The sequence below is a fragment of the Channa argus genome, chromosome 15, assembly GCF_033026475.1.
Source record: "Channa argus isolate prfri chromosome 15, Channa argus male v1.0, whole genome shotgun sequence".
Classification (NCBI taxonomy): Eukaryota; Metazoa; Chordata; class Actinopteri; order Anabantiformes; family Channidae; genus Channa; species Channa argus.
In genome coordinates, this window is record NC_090211.1 from 22752969 (window position 1) to 22780823 (window position 27855).

The 27855-nt window shown below is 40.5% G+C and overlaps 3 protein-coding genes across 11 annotated transcripts; 2 read left to right on the plus strand and 1 right to left on the minus strand.

Moving 5' to 3' along the window:
• Window positions 1–758: 758 nt before the first annotated feature.
• Window positions 759–5923, minus strand: si:dkey-225f5.4 (chromosome partition protein Smc). The gene is made up of 9 exons (XM_067477928.1): window positions 5861–5923; window positions 5493–5589; window positions 5077–5200; window positions 4808–4965; window positions 4246–4388; window positions 3990–4167; window positions 2060–2199; window positions 1601–1763; window positions 759–986 (listed from the first exon to the last, which is right to left on the minus strand). The coding sequence occupies exons 1-9, from the start codon at window positions 5875–5877 to the stop codon at window positions 921–923; spliced, it is 1086 nt and encodes a 361-aa protein (XP_067334029.1). The 5' UTR covers window positions 5878–5923; the 3' UTR covers window positions 759–920.
• A 1399-nt stretch (window positions 5924–7322) lies between these two features.
• On the plus strand, window positions 7323–20996 carry LOC137099597 (WAS/WASL-interacting protein family member 2-like). Of its 5 annotated transcripts, XM_067476641.1 has the most exons (9): window positions 7323–7522; window positions 8260–8290; window positions 9507–9604; window positions 10700–10997; window positions 14867–14995; window positions 16706–17398; window positions 17609–17833; window positions 18193–18294; window positions 18564–20996. In XM_067476641.1, exons 3-9 carry the CDS (start codon window positions 9539–9541, stop codon window positions 18602–18604), a joined length of 1554 nt encoding a protein of 517 aa, XP_067332742.1. In that variant the 5' UTR covers window positions 7323–7522; window positions 8260–8290; window positions 9507–9538; the 3' UTR covers window positions 18605–20996. The 5 variants fall into 5 exon arrangements, with proteins under 5 accessions (XP_067332742.1, XP_067332741.1, XP_067332745.1 ...); XM_067476640.1 differs by lacking the exon at window positions 8260–8290; XM_067476644.1 differs by lacking the exon at window positions 10700–10997 and having other exon boundaries at window positions 7324–7522; window positions 8151–8290.
• A 532-nt stretch (window positions 20997–21528) lies between these two features.
• LOC137099594 (cilia- and flagella-associated protein 251-like) lies at window positions 21529–27722 on the plus strand. 5 transcript variants are annotated; one of them, XM_067476632.1, is made up of 6 exons: window positions 21529–21822; window positions 21903–22047; window positions 23246–23841; window positions 24000–24118; window positions 24920–25931; window positions 26041–26242. In XM_067476632.1, the coding sequence occupies exons 3-6, from the start codon at window positions 23302–23304 to the stop codon at window positions 26110–26112; spliced, it is 1743 nt and encodes a 580-aa protein (XP_067332733.1). In that variant the 5' UTR covers window positions 21529–21822; window positions 21903–22047; window positions 23246–23301; the 3' UTR covers window positions 26113–26242. The 5 variants fall into 5 exon arrangements, with proteins under 5 accessions (XP_067332733.1, XP_067332735.1, XP_067332731.1 ...); XM_067476634.1 differs by having other exon boundaries at window positions 26101–26242; XM_067476630.1 differs by having other exon boundaries at window positions 24920–27722.
• The last annotated feature ends 133 nt before the right edge of the window (window positions 27723–27855 follow it).

A 27855-nucleotide genomic window follows, 5' to 3' on the forward strand; every position in this document is an offset into this window, starting at 1 on the left:
AGTTTCCCTATAGAACACATGAAACAAAAAATGTATTTTCATTCAAGTGACCAAGTTTTACATATTTGTATGGCAAAAGGAACTGGTCTGACCCTCGTTTTTCATCAATAACCAAACATTACCTTTAGCTGTCAGCTCTGCACATCAGCTTAGAGGATTTTAGCCCATTCCTCTTTACAGAGCAGCCTCTCTACAACTTCTGTATTGGACGGCTTCCTGCATAAATTCCCTGCTTCAGGTCCTTTCAGAGCATTTCTGTAGGATTAATCTACATCAAAAGATTCAGTTTGGTTGCAGACGTTTTCTAACACGTGTGCGTGCGTGTGTTATGTCACAGTGTTCAGAGGAGCCGCAATGCTTGCTGGGAGGAAACACTGACTCCTGGGGTCCACACAGCAGCACTGCAGAATCAGCTTTACAAAACCCACGAGCTCAATCAGCAGCATTTCATTTGTGTTAATTTACTTATTTGGAAAAGTTTTGTCTTATGTCCCAAATGTTTTACATAACAAAGAAAAAAAAATTACTTACTATATTTATTGTTTTAATTTGTAGTCTTTCCCATCCTAACTTACTTAAGTTAATACACAGTACAGACACAATACAATATATTTAATTCTTCATAGTCACTAATACATCTGTTTCTGATTAAGAAATCTGTAAATATCTTTGAATTCAAACAAAATAAATAAAATGCTCCACTTTTCTCCAAGAGGTTTGGAGCACTGATGCAAAATCCCAAATAATAAAAACAGAGCAACATGAAAAACAAGCAAATTTAATATAAGAACAGAACAAAGAAATAAATACAAGTTAGTGGTTAATGGTTCAAAAGACATTCAGACACACAGGGAGCCTGCAGAAAAGGATTATAATAAGTGTAGAGGGACAGAAGAAAAGAAAAAGAGAATTGTCATCTTTTATACAACTGGACTGCTGCAGAGGAAAACCAACCAATTTGTCAGACTGAGATCAGTTTTCTGAGGCTGAAAAAAGAAACAGAAAGAAACAGATTAATTCACGTAAACAACAAACTATGACACAACACAAAATCACAGATTTCTTCAGTCGTAATATTCTGAGCATTGTAATACTTTGAAAGGAAAACGTTTAACTGGAGAAAACTATTTATTTTAAGGGGAATCAAGTTACACAGAAAAGTATTTCTGTGTTAAGCTACATAGAGCTCGGTGACATACGCAACTCAAGAAGCCACTTGGATGATTAGCAAAATGTTTCCACCATAGAAAGAAGCCCAGTTGACATGACTCAACTCCCACATAGCCACACCTGGAGGAGTGAGAGCCGACTTAATCCTGGAACTCATTTACATTACTTCATGTTAAACGATCTTTTCAAAAATGTTTTTGTGCTGCTGTTTTACAGTTTGTCTCAGCTTTTTCGCTTTTTGTCTTATTGTCAGTGGACTGTAGATGAATTTATTTTATAAACTTGTCAGATGTCTGAGAAGAAACTGAATGTAAGACGCTTCTTACTGTGCAGCAGATAAATCAACTGTTGAAGCAGAGATATTTTGTTTTTCCTGATCAGAAGCCACAGTTTTTAGCCGAATGTCAGAGCGAGGACTTTGTATTCTTACTTTCAGTTCAGATGTGTCCACAGGTTGTCCGTCTCTTCGTACCGACAGCAGTCGAACTCTTCCGCTGCTTGGATATCCCTCCTCCACCTCCAGGTGACACACCTGTGATGCAGACTTCAGGTATATCAGCAGCCGCTGAGCAGGACGCCAGTCAATGGGAAAACTGGAAACACAAACAGAGAAGTCTGCTGAGTCCACCAAAATCTAGGGGCTAGTCCAAAAGTTTAAAACAATGTGTCAAGCTTCAAAGGGAGACTTCAGTGATATTTAATTATCTTTGTTTCATGTCAGAAACAGTATTTTGTCCGGGTGACAGAAAGTCAGTCTCAGAACTGTCAGCTCCTCATGACAAGTGGTTATTGATTGAACAGTTTTACATCTGATCAGATGATCATCAGAGGTCTCGCTGATCATCACAGACTAGCAGAGAAAGCAGGGTTTTCACTATAGCTGGTTTACCTGGATCTCAGCGCCTGGATCTCACACAGCAGCTCGGCCTGACCCACGTAACACTGCATCACCTCCAGGAGGGCAGCACTCAGCTCAGACCGTCTGCCTGACATGCAGTCCTCCACCAGGCCAGCTGTCCCCTCATTCACCTGTAGTGATACAGACACAGAGGGGGTCTTCCATCGAAATATGGCTAAATTATGAAATACAAAAATCCTACAACAGAAAATACGAAGGAATGTATTAATGTAGGAAAGGTTACAGTTTCCTCACCGCTAGTGGTGGGACGACACATCGACGTAATCGATTAGGAAAATGTCGATTTACATAATGTGGGTCATAAGCAGGGCTCCAAATAATGGTGTCCCATTGTCCCATGGACATCAAAAAGTGCACCTGGGACACCAATATTTGGGATCTGGGATCATTTTGAGACAGTAAAGAGGTTGAGCTCACAGTGCACGAATTATGTGATAAAAAGCTTAACTAGAGCGCGAAAATGAATCTCTGTGTTCTGACATCATTGTATACGAATTTCTAAAGACCCCACTGAGATTAGCAAATAAAACAATAAACTTCTCTCGGAGTATGAGTGAGGAGGTCGGCCAAGTGTCCCTGTCTGCAGCAGAGAGGGAGCAGACAGCTCAGGTAAAGACAAAGTTACTCCTTAACTCGACTGGACAACATCAGTGTTCGTTCGGTGTACTGGTGTAAAAACGCTCTGTAAATTTACGACCAATAGGAGAAAAGGATCCAAACACTCATTTAAGGATCATAAATGTGCAGGAAAGTGATCATTTCAGCTGTGCGCACAGTTCCCCATCCACCATCATGTGTTCGCCACAACAACTTTTTAATAATGATAATAAAAAGTATGCCAACATCAAAAACAAAGTCATATCAAATCTGTGAAATTACTATGAGTAATATGAGTCTTTATAAACAACTATCTCCTTGACTTCACTGTCCACTTGTCCTTACAGGTTTCAGAGTCCATCCTGCATGGAGCTGGAGGCTCAGCAGTAGCTCGACTGCTTTACCTTGTGTCCACTAGGAAGTTTTACTTCAACCTGTGTTTATGTGTCTTTTCATTGGGCAACTGTGGTGCAGGAAGGTAGAGCGGTTGTCCACCAATCTCACAGTTGTTGGTTCAATCCCTGGCTCCTTTATTGCTTTGTGTGGCACTCAACTTTGAATGTCATGCTCATAAAATGTAGGATAATTTTATTTTTCACAATTCTTTTGCACAACAAATTATAGAAACAGTATCAGTCTGTCCAACCTGTGGGTGTCAAATATGACAATTTACGTCAACGACTTATTGACGTAAATTCACCCTCACATTAGTCGAACCGTTGATTGGTTCCTGGACGTAAGAATTAGGAGAACTGTGTTTAGTAAGTCCACTGAAGAATGAGAGAAAAAAAAACCTTGACCGTGATCATCTGTGTTAGGGAGTATTTGAAGCAGAGACCAAACAACATGGTGCTTTGCCAGCTCTGCTAATTGTTTGACTTATTTTGCTGTTGAATTGCTAATGTAGATTGAATCACAATCCTTAACGGGAAAAAGAGCTTAATTGGAAAATAATCTGGAGATTAAACGACAAAAAATAATTGCTAGGTGTAGCCCTGCTCATCGCTAATCTGATTTTGTCTGCAGCCATTTTTTGACAAGTAATAGTCATATAAGGTGAAACTCATTGATATTTTTGCGCAATATATAAAGATATGTCTGTACGTTCAGCATTCGCACTCAGGATTTTTATGTGCAAATTAAAAATGAGAATAAGAAATGTCGATGCAACCACACCTATTATTAGACTGAAGTGTTCTTTCTGTGCAAGTTGCAAACATTCAGCGAAAGTTGAGATCAAGTTAGACAGAGCACTCAGAACAGTTCTGACCCTATAGGATCTCCAACAAGCAGGAATGTTTACCTGTAGAGTGAAGCGGTCATCGTGGGTCCAGCTGACTGACAGCTTCAGGGGCTCCAGCTCACTGGAGGACAGGCTTGAGGAGGGGCGTGGCCTGAGCTCAACACACAGTTCTGAATGGTTAAAGGACAGCAGCTTGATCTGCATCACATCCTGTACAGCGGATACATACACCTGCAGCCTGACAGGTGAACAGGAAGCTGAGTTAGCAAACGGGTTAATTGCCTGAATGTAGGTTACCCAACCTGATGGCACTCACTCATCTCTGAGTTGCTGCCAGCTGATTAGCTGACTAAACACTGCCTCTGATTCCACCCTCAGCTGGGTCAGCTGCCGATCGCATAATCGCAGTGCATCCTGGGCCTTCTGCAGAGACTCAGCCAGGTGTTCACTCTGCTGCTTCTAAGGAAGATAAGGAGACAAGAGAAAAAGAAATAAGCAGAGAAGTATAAGCAGTGAATTATGGATATTGTAGTACTAGATATATACAGTAACATAATGAATCCTCAGACAGTGATTTGTGTGTTTGTATAATCCTTTCTTCTATATGGCTGGATCACTACATCGACCCCCTAAAAAAACACAAATTATTACATGGACCACCCGGGACCATTGGGACATTCCCGTAACCTTCACTACTTTTTTCTCTCATCCAGACCATGTAAGACCAGGTCAAGGAAAAACCACTATACTAAGACTTACTAAATCGGGACTAAATTAACAGGTACAGCTGAAAGAGTAGTATTCACTACTAACAATGTCATAAATATCATATACATAATCTATAACGTCAAAAAAATGATAAGTGTGTGAGTTAGTACCTGGTTGTGTAGATGTTGAACCAGCTGTGTCAGTTTTTGACGTCTGTTGTGGACCTGTTGGACTTTGTCCTGCAAAGATCTAAGGAGAGTCTCTGTTTCCTCTGTGCCTGATCTGCTCTCCACCTTCAGACTCTTCCACCTGCTGCGAGCCCCACCCTCTGAATGAAAAATAGGTGCAACCATGTAGTAATTCCAAAAAGGATATTGACAAAAACACTGTGTACTACAGTATATGTAATCTCCATGATTGTTATAAGGACTGCATATACCAGGTTGAGGTGGGCAAGGCTGAGTCATCAGTTGCTGGGCAGACTCAAGACCCTCCAGTAGAGACATCATGGAGTCTAAAACAGACAACTGCCGCCACAGAACTTTCTGGATACGACGACTGTCCTACACACATACACACACACGCTTTTATGTAAGTTCAGCAAATTAAATTTCTTTCATTTTGTTGAAATCAGTGACCAGCATCAAAGCATAAAAATAAGAAGTGTCATACTGTACACATGATTTAAAGACTAAACATTTGTTAAAAACAAGAAAAAGGATTTTTTTAGAATCCTTTTCATTTGGCTAGAGGGCAGGAGATCAGACTCATTACTGACAGGTAGATCCAGATTAGCCACCAGTAAGATATGGAATCTACTAAATGTTCAAATTTTGAAAAATGAGTGAGACAGACCGTCAGGTAGAGGATCATCATAGCTGCTTCTGAACATTCAGGTTGATCCAAGTCTCCACAAGGATCCAAGAGAGACGGATCACAGCGCTGCAACACACTGTGAAAGTAACAACATACAGTGTCATTATAAGTACTTATACTTCCAACACCTGTGAGTTGTACTTACTTTAGAGACTAAGCTTAATAATCAGAATAGTGTTAATTCACTAGCGGCTGAGGTAAACAAGTTTACATTTCTCACTAACATAAGCACATCAGCAACAATTCAGTCAAACCGTTTGAGCCATGAAAACTCCAGTCTGAACATTAAAAACCGTGTATCAGATCGGTTAAACGTTAAATATGAGATCATATTTATAGAGACTTACGCTCGAACTTCAGCCATTTTTATTTTCAAATCTGGGCGGCAACACGGGATATCTGATTGGCCAGAGAACGATGACGTTGTAACCACTTCAGCCAATCATACACTGTTTACTTGCAAACTTTATTGCAAAGGTCTATGAACATTAAACTAAATAGAAACAGCGCCACCTATTGTTGGTGTTTAAAATAAAGTAAATACAAAAACAGCCCAGGTAATGAAATTAAACATCTAAGTAATACAATTATACCTTATCCAGGCTAATATCCAGCCAGGCTAATTTAGATTTAGATAGAGATTTTATATATAGAAGCTGAGACTGTAGAAAGAATAAAATAAGAAAAGATAAGACTTTATTGATCCCACGATGGGGAACTACCACTGTTCCAGCAGCGAAATTGCACATCACATTAAACATATTTCCCCTCACCCCTCATCTAAATGAGTATCGTACAAGTGAACAAACAAGTTACATGACAGACACAAAAAATATTTAGTTTACATTTGTAAATATTTTTTTTTTACATTTGTAAGTGATATTTTGTTATATTTTGCCACAAAATTATTAGAATTTACTGTAGAAAACAAGTTTATTATCCTTGAATGAAAGTGATACATTTCACCTAATATTTTCAGATAGTGTACTTTTTCTTCAGCTTTGGTTACTTTTGCAAATGATAGTAAACTTTTCAAATTTTTCAGAAATTGAAATTACACTGTCATAAATGTTGATTTTAAAGTGGTTCTCTCCTTGAATTTAGACAAGAATTAAAGCGTATGTTCACAATATTTTGTAAAATAACCAGCCAGGTGGCCATACCAACACTGAATGAGGTCTTTCTTGCTGTAACCATTGCTACAGGGCAAAGAGATCCCACGTCAATGGAAGTGGTGGTCAAAATCCACAGTCCTTGTTTTGTGCAAAAACATTTTGTAATGTTCATTTAAAGCTAAGACAAGGCTCAAGTAGCCTGAGTTTATTCAATCAATTGCATTTCTCTTGAAGTTAGTCTTTCTAGTGTGAAGTGACCTTGTTGTGTTTCCCTTGACGTGTTTTCCTGTTGAGCTACAGTGAAAAAGTTAACAAAAATAGGAAATTATGAACTGAAACGCATTTTTTTCATTTTTTGCAAACATGAAGAACTGTGGATTTTTCATTTTGGCCACCATCACTTATTTAAAAATCATGTCCTGAATAAATGCCATAAAGGACCGTATTAACAGCAGGAATGATCACAGCAGAAATAAACTTTTAATGTTGGGACCTGACTGTTGTTTTAAAACATTATGTGGACGGAACTTTTCACTGGTATTTAAATTCCGTTATTGTGAATCAGTAAATGCTCCAAAGGCAGTAATGCTGCCTTTTAGCCAAGTACCTGGACTTCTGGCACATTGAGCTTTGTACTTTTGCCACATCTATAAAAGACTAATCTGACGAACCGGATCAGCATCCAGTCCTGCTGCAGATGCTGCGGCGAGGCGCCTCCGACCGGTCACGTGCTCCCGTGTCTTCACTGAGAAGACAAATCTCAGCTCCGCAGCGGACGGAGTCTAACGGCGGAGCTACACAGCTGGAAGCACAGCACCGACACAGACAAACCAAACTTCTGAACGGTCACAATCAAGCATGATTCAACAGGCAGAGACGTGGTAACGTGCACAGGTAGGATTTATTTTACCTGTGTGGATGTGTCAGTGATGCTAACGCACAGCCAGCTAGCAGGCGGGGCTAGCTGGTCGGCTAACGGCGCAATTATCCGCGGATGGTTATATTAAGAGTAGTTTAGCTGATGACGGGAAGGTTTGTGCCTGTGCGTGCGCGCGGACAGACGCTGGTCGGTAAGACAAACAGCTGGAGAAGAGCAGAGATGCTAACGTGTTAGCTTAGAATCCTGGAGGCCGGTGCGGAGGATGGTAGCTAGTAGCTAAGTGAGCTGATTAGCATCACGACACGGCGATGGAAACGCGTTTATTCTGTTTTATCCAGTAAATGTGTCAGAAATCTCAGTTTTGGGTGTTAAACAAATACACGTGGTACAACTCTGCACTGTAGTATTTTATGTAGAACCGGTCTAATGTGGTCGCGATTGTTTTCAAAGGAGGGAACTGGCGTAGCTACGGGTTTTAGGGAATTTATTCAATTGTAGAACTAATCTGACGCTGTCTGTGAAATGAAGCCATTTTTACACTTTAATCAAAGAGAATAAATGGTCCTTAGTTGCTGTGGGCAGTGTTTCATGTAAAGCGACATGATCCTTTATGTGTCACAAATGTTCTTTTTTCTCGTCCAGGTATAAGCAGTTGTAAGGTGTGATCCTGGTTTATTGGTGTACAGCTGCATCTTCTTTAAGACTCAATTTCCATATAACTGAAAAAGGCTCTTCGTTCATCATTTTTCAGAAACACCCCAGATGAAATGCATCAGTGAGAGGTCCGTTACATATTTTAAATGTATTGTATATATTTGTAGTATTAAATTACTAAGGTGTATCCAATATTAATTTAGCTCTATAAAATGTCATGAAATGACTGCTAAAATTAGCTAGAAAAAGCATTACCAAAAACACGATGCAGTGTGAACTGTTTGTACTGAAAAGCTGAAATGTTTGCTTTTGCTCTAAAAATGTGGGGAAAAGTAAAAAATAAGCAGAATTTTAGGTTAACTCGAGTAATTGTAAATGTTCAATCGGTGAACCTGGACCTATTATTGCAGGTAAACTAAAACAATAAACACATTTTTACCAGTATCAAGAGGGCTTTTATTTTGAAAATCTGTTTCCTGTGTGTGTCTCCACTGTGTATCATGAGTGAGAAAATCTGTCTCATGATCTGATTGGGCTTTGTTCGTTACCATGGCAACAACAGCATTCAATCAGTTGAGTCATTCACATTTGTTGAAGATATATAAACTGCTCAGACTGTGGTTCACAAAAGTTAAAATTGGATTAGTCCTTTAACAAAATAAAAAAATTTCGAGTTCAACGCTTCACCGAACGCAGTGTTTTTTTGTTTTGTTTTTTTGGCCTTTCGGTTTATCCCGTGAGTTGAGGGGTCGCCACAGCAGATCATTGTCTGCATGTTGATTTGGCACCGTTTTTTACGCCGGATGTCCTTCCTGACACAACCCTCCCCAGTTTCTACCGGACTTGTCATTCACCCTCACAATCTCACACACCAATAGTGGAGCTGCTATGCAGTTGACCAACGCTCACCGGGAGCAACTAAGTTGGGGTTCAGTGTCTTGCCCAGAGAAGTCTGACATATAGCTGGGACCGGGGATTGAACCACTGACCCTGTGGTCTGTAGACGACCGCCCCTGAACGCAGTAATATACTTTATTTGAAGAGCAGCGCAGCGATTTAAATCTAACCCCTTTGTGATTTGATTTGAAATTCAAATCACATCAAAGTGAGTGTGATTGCAATTTGAATGACAAGCAGTGTAAAGCGCTTTAAGTACCAATAGGTAGAAAAGTGCTGTATAAGTACGTCTGTACTTATTAAATTGTCTAATTTACATACGGAGTAGTACTTAGTTTAGGGTGTAAATGTACATTGATGTTCATTTCCTCAGTTTTTGTGCCATGAAGCAGATTTGTGTCCTTAATCAGGAAAAAACCTTTGTGATTTGCTGTTTGTGTGTTTCAGGGTGATCAGGTGTGTATTGTATCAGCAGCAGGATGCCTATACCTCCCCCTCCTCCTCCTCCACCAGGGGGACCCCCACCTCACCCCACCTTCAGCCAGGTAACAAGCTAAACGCATCATCATCATCATCATCATCATCATCATCATCATCAACACCACCCACCTCTTCTCTTTCTGTCTCCTTATCCCTCGGTTTTACCCTCTCTGCCTCATCTTCATCATCACTCATGCATGTCACTGAACGGAGGGATCAGGGGGCTGCAAATGACCACAAATAGACACAAAGGTAGCACAAATAACAATGCCAAAGATTAATTCTCTCTGCAATATGTTGAGTCATTATTTTACAGATTCAGTATTTACAAAAAAAATGTAACCGATTCCTTTTGTTGCCAGTCACAGGTGATACTGCCTTAATGTGTGGTGAGGTGAACTGTGAAATGTTCTAAATGTTGTGTGGACCCTGTGAAATCAAAGCCATCTTTTCTGTGAGAAAAGACTGACCACATCTCCATCGCTCAGGCAGCAGATTTCCCCTTTACATCATCAGATAGATCAGACTCTACATTTCTGAATTTGCAGTCCAACTGGTTATGCAGGGACTGGTTATATCGCATCACAACTACTGCAGTGTCCTGGTGACAGAGCTACAAGCAGGAAGATCAAAGCTCATCAGATGATCCAAAATGCAGCAGCGTGTCTCATTTTTGATCAGACAAAATGACACGTCGCACCTCTGTTCAGATCTCTGTACTCGCAGAGTTTCAGTGCCCTGACTCTCAACTACAGAGTTGTCAACTGAACATCATCTTCCTACCTGAACTCTCTACAACCTCCCACTGCAATCTGCCAACAAACAGTGTCCGGTGGTCCCAACATCATACAAGAGACTACCTGAACAAAGGTCTCAAGTTCAGATGGTGAAATGAATTATCTAACTCTGTGTCTTCACTAAAAGCTCCACTAACTATATTTTTAAAAAACTGTTGAAGACAACTCTTCTGCAACTTCTTATGCAGTTAGAAAATAAATTACTCTTCCCTCACATCACAAAACTGAAACATTTCTCTTCTTCAGGATTTTTTTTGGTTGCTCTACCGTACGACTCCCTTTAGATAAAAACATCTGTGGAAAATATTAAATGCAAATGAATAAATGTAGACTCACGGTTCAACTCTTTTTACCTCCCGTCAGGCCAACACCAGTCCCCCAAAGCTGAGCAAGGATGAGGCCAAAGGTCGTGGTGCTCTGCTGTCGGACATCTGCAATGGCACCAAGCTGAAGAAGGTGGCGGTGGTGAACGACCGCAGTGCTCCTCTGCTCGACAGTAAGAGTCAAACACCAAAGAGCCAAACACCTACCACAGAGCACCCATACATTCGCTTATACCAATACCTACACCAGCAACAGAGCCAGCCTAAACAGCAGGGGGCACCGTCTGCGGAGCAGAAGACCACAGCCGGAGATAAGAGCTCCACTCTGTCACTAGAGAGTAAGACAACAAACCTTCTCTGATAATAGACTGCAGGAGGCTGAGGGTCAGATGGTAAACAGCCGCCACGTTTCCTGTCCACACATTTTTAAATTAAAGCTGTGAAAATGCCAGAGTGGACTAAATAACTCTCTCTGACGTCTGATTACGTAAATTAACTTTTCTGCTGCAGTGTACACAAACCAAATCCGGTTTCTTCAGATCCAAACTGGTCCATATGTGGTCCAAGATTTGCTTCATATCCAGTCTCTGGATCTGCAGCTGCTGTCATAATGCTCAGATCAAAATTTGTATGTTTGTGTTTTATTTTGTTTGTTTTATTTCCTCAAACCTCAGATATCATCACAGCTAACATCTAGTGAAGGTTGTCTTCATGAATATAGATTTATTACAAGTTTTCATCTTGTCTGTAAATTATCATTAAATCCCAACTGTGATTAATCAGAATGAATAGAATTCTGACTAAAACTGCGATACTTGTCGGAGACAAAATGAAAATTCCTTTGAACTACCACACACTGAAACCCAGACAGCACCTAAACCCTCTGAAAACCCTAATGTGTGATTATGGCAATAGTGGAGAGAAGATGAAGTTAGAATTTTGAAACCGAAACTGGATGAATCATAACATGTTCAGCAATCATCTGGCGCTGAATTTATTTAAGTAGTTTTATCAACAAGAAATATGATAAACCGATCAGATCAGCATCTCTCAGTGATGCCCAACCGAAACAGACTTGGAGCAGGGTGAGAGAAACTTGACCTGGATATCCTGTTACCCTGAGCACTGAGTCCTGGCAGAAAACACATTACACATACATTTCATTCCTATTTTAACTGCCACCTGTGAAATGATTTAATTGAAGAAAAAACTGGATTTTATGCTGTTTGTTCATGTTTGTTGTTTTGCGTTCTACTTTTTACTGTTTCTCCATCTCTGATATGTTGGTATTAATTGTGTCATGGATTTTTCTTTGAAAATAATTATTTATTTTTCTCCTCTGTTTCCTTCTGTTGCGGATCTCCTTTAAGTTGGGGTTTATAAGTGGTTTGAATATTTACTAATGTGTATTTAAATGGTATCATGTCAGCCATCCAACTTGCTCACTTGGCACCATAGCAGTGCTGTGATTGTACATAAATTATAAGTGCAACAAACCGTGTGTAGGGTGGATGGACAGGCAATGGTGCGGCTGTTAGAACAGATCCTGCAGCTTCTTGCAGAGCAGCTGTTGACCTGCTGATGTCTGCTGTTCACGTTAATGTTGCAGAGAGTTTCATTCATCTGTTCTGTGAAAATCACACATGCCCTGAAAGTCTTGTGTACTGCAGTTTGTGAAATGGTGAGTTAGCTAAGTTAGTTTAGTGAGTCAAGTTAGTATCTGAACAACAGAACATGAAATCTGTTCTATGGAATTAGTGCTGCTCAAATGTGCAAAATATTAGAGCTATGATGTGACATTATAGTGCAGGTGATTTAAAAATATACTCCAATATCACCTCGACATAACCAGTACATATTACACTGATATTACTTTTAATAACTCATCTACAATATTTCTCTTATCTAGTTTTTACTAAGCTGTAATGGTAAAAATTCTACCCAGTTGTTTGCAAACTATATATAAAGTTGATTTTCAAATTAAAAAGAAGAAAATTCAAAATGTGACAAATTGTAATTATCCATCGGTGGAAAAAACATTTGTACTGTGCCCTTAGAACAGTTTAGGAACAAATTTTCAGAGTTTGAAATAATGTAATAAATTGTTAATTGATTTGTTGATTGACAGAAAGTTAAGTAGCCAATATTCTGATAAAGATTAATCATTTTGATTTATATTTTTAAAATGAATGACCAGAGTAATCTGCGTCCATCTTGTTTAAATTGGGTATTTTCCTCACAGTAAATTTTACATTTTTGGTTTAGACAGTTCAGACAAATCAATGTAATATAATGTATTTCTTTGTACTATGACAACATAGTACAGTTGTAAAGTGTAATAGTTATAAACCTTTTCTGGAACTGGTGTGAACTAGTTTGAAATGAAACTAACAGTACGGCACTGGGCACAGCATGCAGCAAAATGTGTTAGCATGGCAGCTTAGCATAACTATGTAACGAAATTGACTTTCACCTGCTTGCTGATGCTGGCTTGCTGTTTAAAAGCTTTGCATTTACCTGCAGTAGAGGACTGATCACACATCTGTGATCTTTACACAGAAACTAAGAAGCTACGTAATGCTGGGTTCAGACTACACGATGGCACATCAGAACTCACAGTTGCATCGTGTCTGACAATCGTAACGTAGTGGATAATGCCCATTATTGTCTCCAAATTGTAAACACTTGTCTAAAAAAAGATATCAGCAGATGTATTCAGTCCCTGCATAAAACATCTAAAAGACAAGTTATGACTTGGCATTTCTGTTAGGATTTGTCAGATAGCAACATGTAGTCTGTCATGTATCTCAATCAAGTCACGCCAAGAATTTATGACCTTAAAGTCTAAATTGACCCAGCGACGTTCTAACTAGACAAAAATATGTTGTAGTCTGTACCGGGCATAAGAGCTGCTCAGCGCATTAATCTTATTCTGAAATTCTTCTTAATGCATAGTTCTGTTTGAATAAAACAGGTCTGGTCTTATTTTGGTAGTAATACCATGAAAGTGAGACCTGTGAACATTGACATTATTGAAGAATGTGGTTCAGAAGGTTGAATTTTGCATTTACAGTTAGTTGTATTGAAGGTCTGGCTGGAAAAACCAGCACATCTGTTTTTGGGATATCAGAGAAATATGTGATGATACAGTTGAGCCATCAAGTGGAAGGAAGCTGTGTGTTGTCATCATAGCAATGATAGGAAAAACCCTGTGGGTGGATTATGTGTTGTAGAAGGAGAAAACTAGACCTGTGTGGATGCAATAAGAGCTGGAAACCTAGCTGAGCTAATACATGTAGAAGGTTTATCCAGATAGGAGAAACCCTGATCCAGGAGAGATGGATACCACAGAGTGCAGAGAATAAATTGGTGGTAGACACTGTCAAAGGCTGTAGGAAATGGTAAATGGTAAATGAAGTAGGATTAAAACAGATCTCTAAAGCTGCATTGACTGACGACAAGGAGATTGTTCAGAAAACAAGTCTGAAATTTGTTTGCGGAGTATTTGTTCAAGGGTCTTGATCAGTAATAGAAGAAGAGACACAGGTCTGTAATTTTCCACAAGGTGGGGTCTTAAGTAGACGTCTTAAGCAGTGGGGAGACCCAGGGCTGTATTATCTTCTAGAGCTATAGTTAATGAATAATTCACCTATTAATATCTTATAACAACATTTTGTTGTTGATATAAGTGTGTCACTTACAAGCCAGGTTTTAATGGGATTAGTTTAGATGAATGATGTGTAAAATACGACCAGAGTTAGGAAAATAACTTATCAGGGTAGGTGGAATAAACAGACTTTTTACCTGCCTATAAAACGTCTTTCCGGGGTAAATAAAAAGCTCATCCTGTGAATTGCCATGTCACTGTGCAGCCCTGTTATGTGAAAAATGATAATTACATGTTTTCAACTGTTTGTTGCTCATGTTGTGCTGTCGATGAACATCGGAGCTGCGTAGGAGCGTAAAACACTTCATTTAAATTTTCAACCTCACGTAACTGCATCTCAAAACATCTCACCTGCCTGCATCCCACCGTCTGTACCGACGTCTGTATAAAGTAGTTAATTTGTTTCTCCTGCATCCAACCTTCACACATTCATTCACTCATCCAGTCAGTAATGTCATCGTAGTGTCAGTGTATTGCAGTGACATGATGCCTTTAGAAGGCAGAGCCCTCACTCACTTGTTTATTGGTTGTGGTTCTCAGAGCCCAAAGGAGGTGGAGCAGCAGCAGGAGGAGGAACCACTGTCAGCGGAGCAGTGAGCCCATCAGGTTCCGCTCCACCAGTCGGAGGCCTGTTTACAAGTGGAGTACCCAAACTGAGGCCAGTCGGTGGTGAGGACTCTGAAGTATTCTGTATATAAGTGCATCCAGAAAGTATCCCAGCGCTTAACATTTCCACCTTTTTTCATGTTACAGCCTTATTGCAAAATGGATCAAATTCTTTATTTTGCTTAAAATTTTACAAACAATACCCCATAATGACAACGTCAAAAAAGTTTGTTAGAAATCTTTGCAAATTTATAAAAAAAAATTAAAAACAAACAAATTACATGTACATAACTATTTGACGCCTTTGCCATGACACTGACACAAAATTGAGCTCTGGTGGATCCTGTTTCCACTGATCATCCTTGAGATGTTTCTACAACTTGATTAGAGTCGACCTGTGGGTTGATTGAACATGATTTGGAAAAGCAAACGTGTGTTTGTGGTCCCACAGTTACCAGAGCACAAACTAAGCCAATTGTAGACCTCTGAGACAGGATTGTATCTTGAAGGTTCCAATGAGCACAGTGGACTCCATCATCTGTAAATGGAAGAAGTCTAGAAGCACCAGGATCGGCCAAACTGAGCGATCAAGAGAGAAGGGTCTTAGTCGGGGAGGTGACCAAGAACCAGATGGTCACTCTGAGCTCCAGCATTTCTCTGTGGAGAGAGAGAAGAACTACCATCTCTGCAGGACTCCACCAGTCAGGCCTGTATGCTAGAGTGGCCAGACGGAAACCACTCCTCAGTAAAAGGCACATGAAAGCCCACCTGAAGGACTCTCAGACCATGAGAAACAAAATTCTCGGGTTTGATGAAACATAAATTCAACACTTTGGCCTGAATGTCAAGGGTCATGTCTGGAGGAAACCAGGCACCGCTCAGCACCTGGGACAATACCATCCCTACAGTAAAGCCTGGTGGTGGCAGCATCAGGCTGTGGGGATGTGTTTCCGCAGCAGGAACTGGGAGACTAGTCAGGATGGAGGGAAAGATGAATGCAGCAATGTACACAGACGTCCTCGATGAAAGCCTGTTCCAGAGCATCTGGACCTCAGACTGGGGCGATGGTTCATCTTTCACCACACAACGACCCTAAGAACACAGCCGAGGTAACAGGAGCGGGTACAGAACAACTATGTGAACGTCCTTGAGGGGCCCAGCCAGAGCCCAGAGCCCCCCCCCCCCAACCTGATGGAGCTTGAGAGGTTCTGGAAAGAAGAACTGGAGAAACTGGGCAAAACTAGGTGTGTGAAGCTTGTAGCATCATACTCAAACAGACTTGAGGCTGTAATTGGTGCTAAAGGTTCTTCAACAAAGTATTAAATAAAGGGTGTGAATACTTATGTACATGTGATTTTATTTTGTTTCTTATTTTTTATCTTTTGTAAAGACTTCAAACAAACTTCTTTCACTTTGTCATTACAAGTTATTGTTTGTAAAATTTCTGTAATGTGCTGGGAAAACTTTCTGGATGCACTGTACTCTGTATTTAATTTTTAATATGCAAATAAATATTTTATTATGTGTGTAAATGTTTTAATATTTAGAAATATTTTTTTCATTGTTTTTGTTTTTTAATGTACAGTTTAGATTTATTTGTATTTTAGTTGTGACTTCTTTTTTACTTGCTATCATTTTCATGTTATCATGTTTTTGATTTTACTAGTTTTACTATTGTAGCATTGCTTTACATTTTTATAAAAATTAAAATGAATCATGACTTTATATAATGAGTTTAGAATTGCTCAGATTTTACTGTTTTGTTTTTTGTAGATGGCTCCTCTGGCCGTTCCTCCTCCACTCGAGCTGCGGCTCCTCGCCCTCCTAGTAATTGTCATGACGACGCAGAGACCCCCTCCCCTCAGACATCATCACCCATGGAAACGTCTCGCTCCCAGCGTCCCTCGCTCCCCAACCTATCCTCCTCTCCCTCCCCCTCATCCCCCTCCTCTGCAGCCTCCTCCCCCTCCACTGGCATGAAGTACTCCTCCTCAGCCCCCCCTCCTCCTCCTCCCCTTTGTCGCCGTGGCAACGCACCTTCTCCTCCCTCATCTTCAACTTCTTACAACAGAGAGAAGCCCCTCCCACCAACCCCTAACAACACTCCGCCACTCCCATCCAAACCTCCCCCATCACCTGCCAACAGCAGACGCCCCCCTACCTCAGGTGGAAACCCCACATCCTCCTCCACCTCCCTGGCCCCCCCACCTCCACCTTACCGCATTACAGGGGAAGGAGCTCCTGAGCTGCCACAGCGCCACAACTCCCTCAGCAACAAGAGGACCGCCCCCTCCCCTGGAGGCCACACCCCCACCAGAGGCCCTGCTCCTCCACCTCCCCCAGCCTCCCCCACCCCATCCCAACAGGGAACCAACAGGCCTCTGCCCCCTGCCTCCCCCACCCCATCCCAACAGAGCACCAACAGGCCTCCACCCCCCATCAGAGATCCCCCAGGTAGAGGAGCAGGTGAGAACTCAACACATTTCATATCATTTGTTCAACACGTTGAAAACAACTAAACAACTGTTTACAGTGATGTCATCCAATAGTCCAGATGAATGAATTATGGGAAATGTAGTTTCCCATCTCCTGCTCGGGTTTCTGTTCTAAATCACCTTTCACATCAAATCATCTATGTCGTAATGATCAATGATCAGCTGCATTGATCTCTTACAGCTACTCCGGGTCCAGTCCAGTCGTCTTTGAGGGCGGGGGGCAGAGAAGCTCCACCTCCTCCTCCTTACAGGACATATGGTAGCCCCTCCCTCTCTTCTGACCCCCCCATCAGAGGGAAGCCTCCTCCCCCGCCAACCCGTACATCCGCTGCTCCTCCCCCGCCTCCCCCTCCTCTCCGGAATGGACACCCACCCTCCTCCTCCTCCATTATTCGCTCATTTGTCGGTGAGTCTGTCTTTACCAGAACACCTGAAGCTTCCATTAATGATTATTTGGGTTATTTTTCACATTTAATCAATTTGTATTAGTTTAGTTGCTCATTGATTTCGTTGATTATTCTTGTTCCAGATGTTTAGACTTGGACAGTTTTCTAAACTTCAAAATTCCTCAAAAAATTCCATTGGTTTGTTTGGGCTCATTCTTTTTTTTTTTTCCTCCTCAGCCTTTTCCTTTCCTCACGTTTTCCTTTATTTGTCTTCAGTTTGCCTGCAAACACCTAAACTCCAATGTTGCAGCCCTAATAAAAAAATGTTAAAATAAATTACGAAATGAGAATTAATGTGACGTCTCATGTCTTCCAACAGATGATTTTGAGTCCAAGTATTCATTTCATCCTCTGGATGATTTCCCTCCTCCAGACGAATATAGACACTTCACTAAGATTTATCCCAGCAAGGCCAACAGAGGTAAACTCACTCTTTCTGACTGGTTTACTCATCCAATGCTTTCTAGAATTTTCTATAACCTTTTTTAAAATTTAGTTTAACCCTTTAAAACCAAACATGTCAGTGAAGCATTTTAGCAGGTTGTGCTAAATCTACCCTACTTATGAGAATCTTGGTCAAAAATATCTAAATTGCAATTGAAACTACACAGTCAACGCTGCATCACCGTCGTGCTGCTGCTTGTGTTCATCTTTTAATGAGTTCTTTATGTTTTGATCTTTTTGTTGCAGTGATGAGAGGAGCTCCTCCACTGCCTCCTGTCGGGAGGTGAACCATGAACACTGCAGCACAGCTGGGCCCCACACATGCACACATGCAACGTATAAATCCATCCTTCATCCTTTCCTACATGTGCAGCGTCCAGCTTCGTCATCTTTGGCTCCTCCATCACCAGCTCATCCACACATGCAGCTGAAGGCTGATGGAACATCTGAAATAGAGACAAACTGAGTTATCTTCTGTCAACAGCTGGAAATGGAAAAACTTCTGAAGAAACTGATGAAAATAACAAAGATCTTTAAAGTGTCAAGGAACAGAGGACGTGAAACGTAGACCTGTAGTTATACATTTTTATGTTCCACTCTAGAAGAGACCACCTAGTAGTTTTTTCTTTTTTTTTTAAACTTTTTTTTTATTATTTTATTTTTATTTTTATTTGCACTTGCACTTTTTTGTTTACAGGACCACCACACGGCTCCTTGTGTGTCTGAACATCCAAGGATGTTTATGCTGAGGCTGATGGAGGACTGTGTGTGGAAGTGAAAGCTGATGCAGAGACCTTGTAGTGAGAGGATGTTGGTGGCAGGAGCTGCTGTGTGACAGATGGAAGATAGTGGGAACAAGTGTTCTGATTTCTGTAACATAAATGATGAACTGAATCAGAACAAACAGTGTGTGGTGAAGGTAAGACTGCATTTTGAACATGAACAGTTCCACATTTTGGGAACGTTGGTTAGTTTTTCTGTCTGTTGTTGGTCGACAGAAAACAGTTCCAGCCTTTGACAAGATGTTTGTTCTACACCCTTTAATTTCAGAAACACTGGAGTCTCTGTGCATCAGAAATCCTTGTTCGTTTACAGTTTAAAACAAAAAGGTTTTAGTTTATTTTTAGTTTGATTAGAAAATGTTGTTAAAGCAAAGACACATTATTTTTATCCTGTTACTAAGACAGCTGCACACAATTTCTGTTATTTTGGAGCATTTAAGTTACTTTGTGAAAGAGTATTGTGTTTCAAGAGGAAATATCTGGTAAATGTTGATCAATGGAGTGTTGTATTTTGCAGGTGCATACAAATTTAATGGCATTTTATAAAATACATTTTCTAGAAAGGGTACAAGTGCTGGGAAAGCATCCAAACAATTAGGCTGACAGCTAGCAGCCCAATGAAGTAAACATTCTGAAAAACAATATGAAATCTCATCTCACAAGTCAAGTTGCCCTCAAAATGTAGCTCAGATTGGTTACAGTCACCTTTTCTTTACTGAGAGTGACGGCAGACATACTGCAGCATTTATTCACAAAGGCTGTTTCACTCGGATTTTCACCCTCAAAACAAACACTTCTTACACGGCCAAAAAGAAGAAGGAAAAACAGAAGAGTTTGTTAAAAACAGTGTGGTGTTTTGTTTTTTTTTTTTTACACCAAAATGTTGAACTGTTCTTTCATGTTCATAATCGAAAGGATTCTGATGAACCAGACACAAACTCATCGTGATCTCACAGACTGGAGTACCTTGTCTTTCTGGGTCTGAAGGGCCCAGAAAACTAAAACTGAACTATGTTTGTGGGACTTCTTACTTTGCTCTGATCCAACATGAATAATGTTCACCAACTGCAGGGCAATTTGTGAAATCACCTGGAAAGAATATACAGATTCACCTGCATCATCAGATACACCAGGCAGGGGGACGTCAGCACTGTGCTGTTTTTCTTTCTTTGGTTTTGTGGCGAGAGACAACTGCATTGGACCACCCACACAGACAGAGATCAGTTTTGAGTCTAAGTGCCAAGACAGACTGAAGTAACCAGAGAAAGTCACCTGAACTGCTTCTCTAACTCCAAACTGGTGCATGTTCTCTTCATCTGTGCGAGCAGCATGATGCCGATGCTTCAGGTTTCTACATGCAGTGTAAAATTAGCTGATGTTGATATTAGATCTTATTCAACTAATCCTCCATCAGGCCTGCGTGACCTTGCAATTTAAAAAATCAAGTTACTGTGACATCCGAGTCAGTTCAGGAGCAAATATAGTGAAAATAACTTTTCCTGAAATTTTGGCTTTATATTTACATTTTCTTGTCACTATGTATTTTTTCCAAAAGGTTTCATTTTTAAATTTCACAATTTTAGTTTAATCTGGACAAAGAAAATAACCAAAATACAGTAGTTTTACTGAAACCACAATGTAATCACAACAAAGTTTTGAGGAGAATAAAAATCTAAATTCTTCAAGGTCGTGTTGGAAAATGAAAGCGGTCTATAAGTAATTCAAACAGTTAATATGCACTTTGAGTTTCTCATTCTCACAGAAACTTTGCTATTTATTTTTTTTTATTAAACCACTTTTAGTTTCGTTGATTATCTGCAGTATAATCTGTCATCAGCTTTGCTTTGTGTCTTAAAACATTTAAAACAACAAATAAAATTGTAAATGTTTTCTTTCAGTAACGTTTTCCGTTAATTTGGGCTCATTTACTCAGGAAATGTGTGATTCAGAGATTTGGATTTAAATAATGTTCCTGAGCACGTTTCTGATTCCATAATCCATCTTAAAGTGGACTCAAGGTTTGTTGATGTCTAAAATGATTTGTTTCTCATAAATGATACTTAGCGATTCTAACTGACTCGTATGTTTGACTTCCACACTGTTTGCTGTAACTCAGACACTGTAAAAAGCTTCCAAACAAACAAACTGCAGCTGTTGTAACCACGTGTTTAGGTGGCGGAGGACCGATGGACATGATGCTAGTGTCCCACTGTAGCTTGGGACCAGTTTAACAGCATGCTCGCTTCCAGTGGTGTCTTTAATTTACATGCAGCTGAAATAAAGTCGACGTCACTCGCTGTTTGTGTTTCTCTGTCAGGTAACACTAAGCCTCCACAGACTGAAACACCAGCACCTCAACCACTGATCCAGGAGCAGAATGAACATTTTATCTTTATTATGAACAAATTCATTTCCACCTTCCCTCCTTGCCTGCGCTGCCATCTGTCTTATGTCTCTAATGCATCCGACGTCACAAGTGCTCAGCAGGTTTTATATCCAGCTCACTTTTGTGAGGAAACTTGGACACAATCCTCCTTTTGAAGGAGCTAGTTGAAGTCTGTGCATCAGCATCTTGTTCCCTCTTCTCTGTGAACTGACATCACACCAGGTGACGCTGCAGTGTGGATCGTTTTCTGAGCGGCGGAGACGGGAGACGCACCTCAGAGCAGGTGGGTCCCGCCGAACACAAACAGCTGCTGGAGGACAGAGGAGAATCCGGGCTGGTAAAGATGATTCATCTATTAATAAAAGTGTAAAACCCCGTAATGCTGTTCCTGTATTTAGACTTTGTTTACATATGCAGCTTTTGTTTGCACATATTCGTGCGTGTGCGTCGAATCGTGAAATCACGTGGTTTGAAAACACGGAACTGGATTCTCAGCGTAAACAGCGCAAAGCTTTTGGCTGCAGATTCTCTAAACTTGGTTCCCTTAAATCTTCAGGAACAGGTGAGAAAAGGTTTTTTTTTTTTTTTAGTTTTTTTTTTTAGTTTTTTTTTTTCTTCTCACGTTTCAGATCTGAAGTTGTTTGTCCGTGTTTAATGTAAAAGGCTGAGCTTCGCCTGCGAACACACCCTGTGACTTCTAGCCTCTTTGGGAGTTGGAACACTTGCTGTAATAAACTTTAATTTTGAAGTATTTGTACTTGAGGTTTAGCATTTTAGGTGATTATTTAGTACCGTAGCTAATGTTTTCCGTCACGTATCTGAAGCAGAGTCCGATTGTTAAAACTGAATGTGATGAACTAAATTAAAAAGTGTCAGTACAGGAAGTGTTAAAACCAACTCCACCTTTACCATCTGCTGGTTTTGTCCACACACGGTCTCTGTTGTAACTGAATTGTGTCCTTAGTTTTATTCATCACTACAAATGTTTTACTAATTGTTCAACTCAGATTGTTAACACATTACAGCAGAAATGGTTTGACATTTTTTCTTCATTTTCTTGTTGTAGCCTTTAACATTTGCTGCTTTTTTTCTTTCTTTTTTTAAAAATAGAAATTAGATTTCAGCAGAAACCTTATTGATGAGGCACGTGGAACACATCTGCTCCAGACTTGTGCTGTACATTCATGTTATAATCAGCATGGGAGGATTTGGTTATTTGGGGGTCCCAGGAAAGCCCACATATCACGTTCTTTAAATAGGGTCTTCTGCTTGGGTCTCTGTTTTTTATTGTTGCATCTTATGTGTACAGTGAGGTGCATCGCTGTACATAACTCGTGTTGGCTAGTTTGCCAAAATGGAAGCGTCTGCTTCTGCAACAGCATCAAATTCAATAGTGCTAAACATTCAGAACCTCAGAAAAATCACTTCATCAATGCTGTATTGCTACTCTTATCCTTTATTACACTTTAGGGAATGTAGTTTTTACAATGTTTGAACCTGTGCTTCACATCTCTGTTTCAGTCGCATTCATAACTACAGAAACATTCAGTGTTACATAGTAGAGCATCTCCCCTCACACTCAGTCTTTGAGTACAACACCCGCTACAGAGACACATTAACCAACAAGTCCCTCAGTGTTGATGCTCATTAGTGAAGCCCAATCCACAGGTTGAGACTGAACACGTGTTGAAGCTTTACCACCCCAACATGATTCTCAAGACATCGCTAATTGAATGTGTCCTCTGACGTTCTTCTTTCAGCCTCCTGCTCATTTCACTGTGGCAGTTTTTTGCCTCCTGGTCTGAGGATCAGGAAGATGCAGACATCCATCTTGGCCACTACTGAGCAGCTGCTGGAGCGGAGTTTCACCTCGATCAGGAGGAAGGAGTGCTGTGCAGAGAAGTTCATTAAAATGGCCCGAGAGCTGGAATCACTTAAGGAGAAATGCAATGCAAGTCAGTGTGTGGGCACCATGTGCATGACTGTATTTCTGTTTGCAGCAACTGCTCATTTGTTAGATCTGGTAGGAATATGGTGTTTAGGTGTAGGTGCCACAATCTCTGTAGCTACTCCCATCATTGAGCAGGTCATGTCCTTTGTCACCATGACAAAGAAGCAGGATTTAGAAAAGCAGAGCAACAAAACTACAGGAGAAATCCAGGAACAGTTCAAGCAAGTGAGAGAGCAGGTTTCTGTGAATAAAGGACCCTCGCACACGACTCCCAACCAGCGCTTCTTTCCACCTCAGCTGCTACTTTCACTGCCCGGTAAACGTTTGTCTGTAAACGGAACTCAACAGCTCATCCAAAAAATGATTAAGATTGGACTGAAAACAGCTGCTGTCACAAGTGTCACGGTGAGACTGTGTGAACATGTACTGTTAGACTGACTCATGAAATGAAGTTATTTGTTAAACTATATCAGGACACACAATGCATTTACACGCTCCTATAACAACATTATTGAGCAATGATAACAATGAGAGTATTGAAAATGGCTCCTGTTGATCATCAGGCTGTGGGACGAGCTGCTGGGATGGCATTTGACAGCTTGAAAGACCAGATCATGGAAAACCATGTGGCTGCACAAAGCCAATCACTGAGAGACACAACCAACAAAATCCTGAAGAGCAAGTATGTTTTCTGTGAAAAATATTAAACTAATCTATTGTAGATGCAGGTTCAGTTAGGTGCAAAAGTTTGCATCCCCTTACTTTGAAATACTGAAAATAGTAACTTTTTCCCCTCATCATAACGTTTACTTAGTAAAAAGTTTGCATCATCCTTGATGTTTCTGAAGAAACATTTGTACTAAGTGAGCCTCAAATATTATGTTGATGCTGAGATTTCTTTGTTTTACTATTTTTGTTGTTTTAAAATAAGGGGATGCTCACTGTAGCAACCATCTTTGCTGCAGCATGAACCAGGTTTTTCAGGTCATGTACAGAAAACAAATGTCTGATTCTGCTAATATTACAAATTATTACATTACAGCAGTTTTTAAAACTTTGCACTGGCTTTAAATTAGTTCTAGAATCATTTTAGGATAATTGTACTTGTTTTTAAATCACTAGATGGTGTTGGTCCTAAATTAATGTCTCATCTACTGACTCCCTATGAACCTGTTAGAACCCTCAGAATATCGGGGACCTGCCTGTTGACTGTCCCATGGGTCAGTTCTAAGCACGGAGATGCAGTGTTTAGTTACAATTTGTTACCTGTGAGTTTAAGGCCCAAATGAATGATAATGTTTTCCAAAGCCTCTGACTTATGTTTTTATATGGGTAACATTTTTATGTAATTTGTAATTATATTTCAATTTAGTTTTTATGTGTTTTATGAGTCTGATTAGATGTATGTTGCACCTGATCACAATCAGCATAATACGGCCTCTTTAAATCACATTAACTGTACCTTCATTTGTTTTGTCCACAGAAGGGAGTTTGAAGAGACGACTGGAAGCCAACGAAAACACCAGAAGACTTTTGCTGAATGTCAGAGAGAGGAGGACAGTGATAGTGAGGATGAAGACAGTTATGATGATTATGATGAGGATGAGTATGGTGAGGATGGTTATGATGAAGATGATGAGGGTGGTTATGGTGAGGATGAGGACGATTATGATGAGGATGAGTATGGTGAGGATGAAGATGAGGATGGTTATGGTGAGGATGAAGATGATGAGGGTGGTTATGGTGAGGATGAGGACGGTGAGGATGAAGATGATGAGGGTGGGTATGGTGAGGATGAGGACGGTGAGGATGAAGATGATGAGGGTGGGTATGGTGAGGATGAGGACGGTGAGGATGAAGATGATGAGGGTGGTTATGGTGAGGATGAGGACGGTGAGGATGAAGATGATGAGGGTGGTTATGGTGAGGATGAGGATGAAGATGATGAGGGTGGTTATGGTGAGGATGAGGACGGTGAGGATGAAGATGATGAGGGTGGTTATGGTGAGGATGAGGACGATTATGATGAGGATGAGTATGGTGAGGACGAGTATGATGAGGGTGGGTATGGTGAGGATGAGGACGGTGAGGATGAAGATGATGAGGGTGGTTATGGTGAGGATGGTTATGGTGAGGATGAAGATGATGAGGGTGGTTATGGTGAGGAAGAGGACGGTGAGGATGAGGAGAATTATAGCCAGGATGAAGAGCATGATCAAGAGGAGGAGGATGGTGAGGAAGACACAGAGGATGATGAAAGCAGTGTTAAGAACACAAGGAAACACAAGTTTGAGAGCCGCCCAAAGGCTTCTACAGCAGTTAGGGTGGCGCTGCTCAATGTTCAGTCGATGAATAATAAAAGACGCGAGGTCCTCGACATCATAACGCAAAACAACCTGGATGTACTTTGCACAACAGAGACATGGTTACAAAGACACACTGGACGCGACGTCCTCAGGGACGCTTCACCACATGATTTCAGTTTCTATCATCAGGTGAGGCCCTATAGGGGCGGAGGGGTAGCAGTTCAGTTCTTGAACACGTTGCTGCATAAAAGATTTCATTTTAACTGCAAAATAACAAGATTTGAATTTGTGGCCACAGTTCTCAAGCATAATGAGTGGGAGGAACCTGTCCTCATCGTCAATGTGTATCGTCCACCAGGGTCCAACCTGATTGAATTCCAGGAGTTCCTGGATCAGTTTAAAGAGCTCTTGAAACAGGCTGAAAGCTACAAGTGCGTTATTTTGACTGGAGATTTCAATATCTGGTTTGATCCAGAAACTAGGTCCTTTACTGATGAGTTTCTGTGGCTTCTGCCGATCTATGACTTTGTTCAGCATGTAAAGGTGCCGACACATGAGGCAGGTCACATTCTGGATCTGGTCTTCTCCAGAAATGTGGAAATCTCTTGTCTCTCTGTCAGAGATGATAGAATATCAGATCATTATACTGTATATTTCAGTGTAAGGCCGAAGCCAAAAGAAACAATGGCAGAAAACACAGATAAAGACGAGCACGGAAAACGGTTCAGAAGGAGTAAAAAATAGGAAGATAGTGTTTTAAGAAGGTAACAAAAAAGTAATCATTTGTTTAAAGTTCCTACAAATGTCTGCATGAAGGAAAAATCTAACTGACTACAACTGCTTTTAAGAGGTGTGAGGTCATGTGTTTTTTTGTAACTACCTGCACACAGTATTAATGTTTTACAATTATGATAAACGCTGAGTAAATCACCTTTAGTCTTGACAAAATCAAAGTAATGGGAATATTTCCTCCATCTTTATGACGTTTTACTGCTCATGGTGCTGGTGATAGTGACGTTTGCAATGACTATGAATGTAAATGTAGGATTTCAGATCAATCTTTGCCATGTTTACAACAAAAGTAGTGTTTTTGAACGGAGTAATTGCCATATTTTTACTGAAGTTTTATTTGTAACTTTTTACCCTACTTGTTACTGGGGAAAGTAATATTATTCCAGTCAAGTGTTACCAGTGAAATGTTGCATCCCAACACTGCAGCCAAAGTGTCCTGCAGGAACCTGTTGAGATTACATCACATTGAAGCTGTGCTGGTGGCTTTTAATCCTTTGGACAGTTCACCGCTCTATTACTTGCTCAGACAGTAGCTGGACTTTGTACTGGGGGGCTCACAGGATACAGTCTGTGTAATATCCGAACCGTCTGACTCTGACATTTGGTCACACATACAGCTCCCCTGGGTAAAGTCTAGAGAAGTTCAGCTTCTCATCTTCAAGGTGACCATTGGGTCCTGGTCACCTCCCTCACAAAGGTCCTTCCTGTCCAGTTACTTGCTTTGATCAGAAGGCCATTGGTTCCACACTTCTTCAACTTCACGATTACTGAAGTGTTGTGTTGTTTTGGAGAAGCTCTGACCCTTAATCAAGCAACGTTACAGCAGGACAAACCATCTACTGTCCTTTCAGAATTATCATTTCTCTAAGGTTCTGTCTGCTATGAACATCTGGATCATGTGACTCAGCTGTAGTTATTCTCAGTCAGTTTCAAACTAAAATATTCACTTAATAATAACTGGCAATGTATTTGTTAATGTGTACAAATGTGCTTTTTCATTTTTGAGTCAATAGTGTTCAGGTTATTTTTTATGTGGTTACTATTCAGTACGACTGGGTTCATGCTGTTTTAGGCCTGTATGGAGAAAAACAAATGCCTTCATCTGAAATCCAATGTGCATAATGGAAATGACAAGGGAAGCTGATAATGCATCACTTGTCCTCATAAAATAAAACGCTGTAAACATTGTTTAAACTTTTTGCACTGTAACAGGACATCGTCACAAAAAAAGAAAAGCCACATTTCTCTGGTTTTGTCAACTCTGCGGATGCAGCCACATGGTCTGATTGAATTTTATTGGTATTTTCACTGCACAAACTTG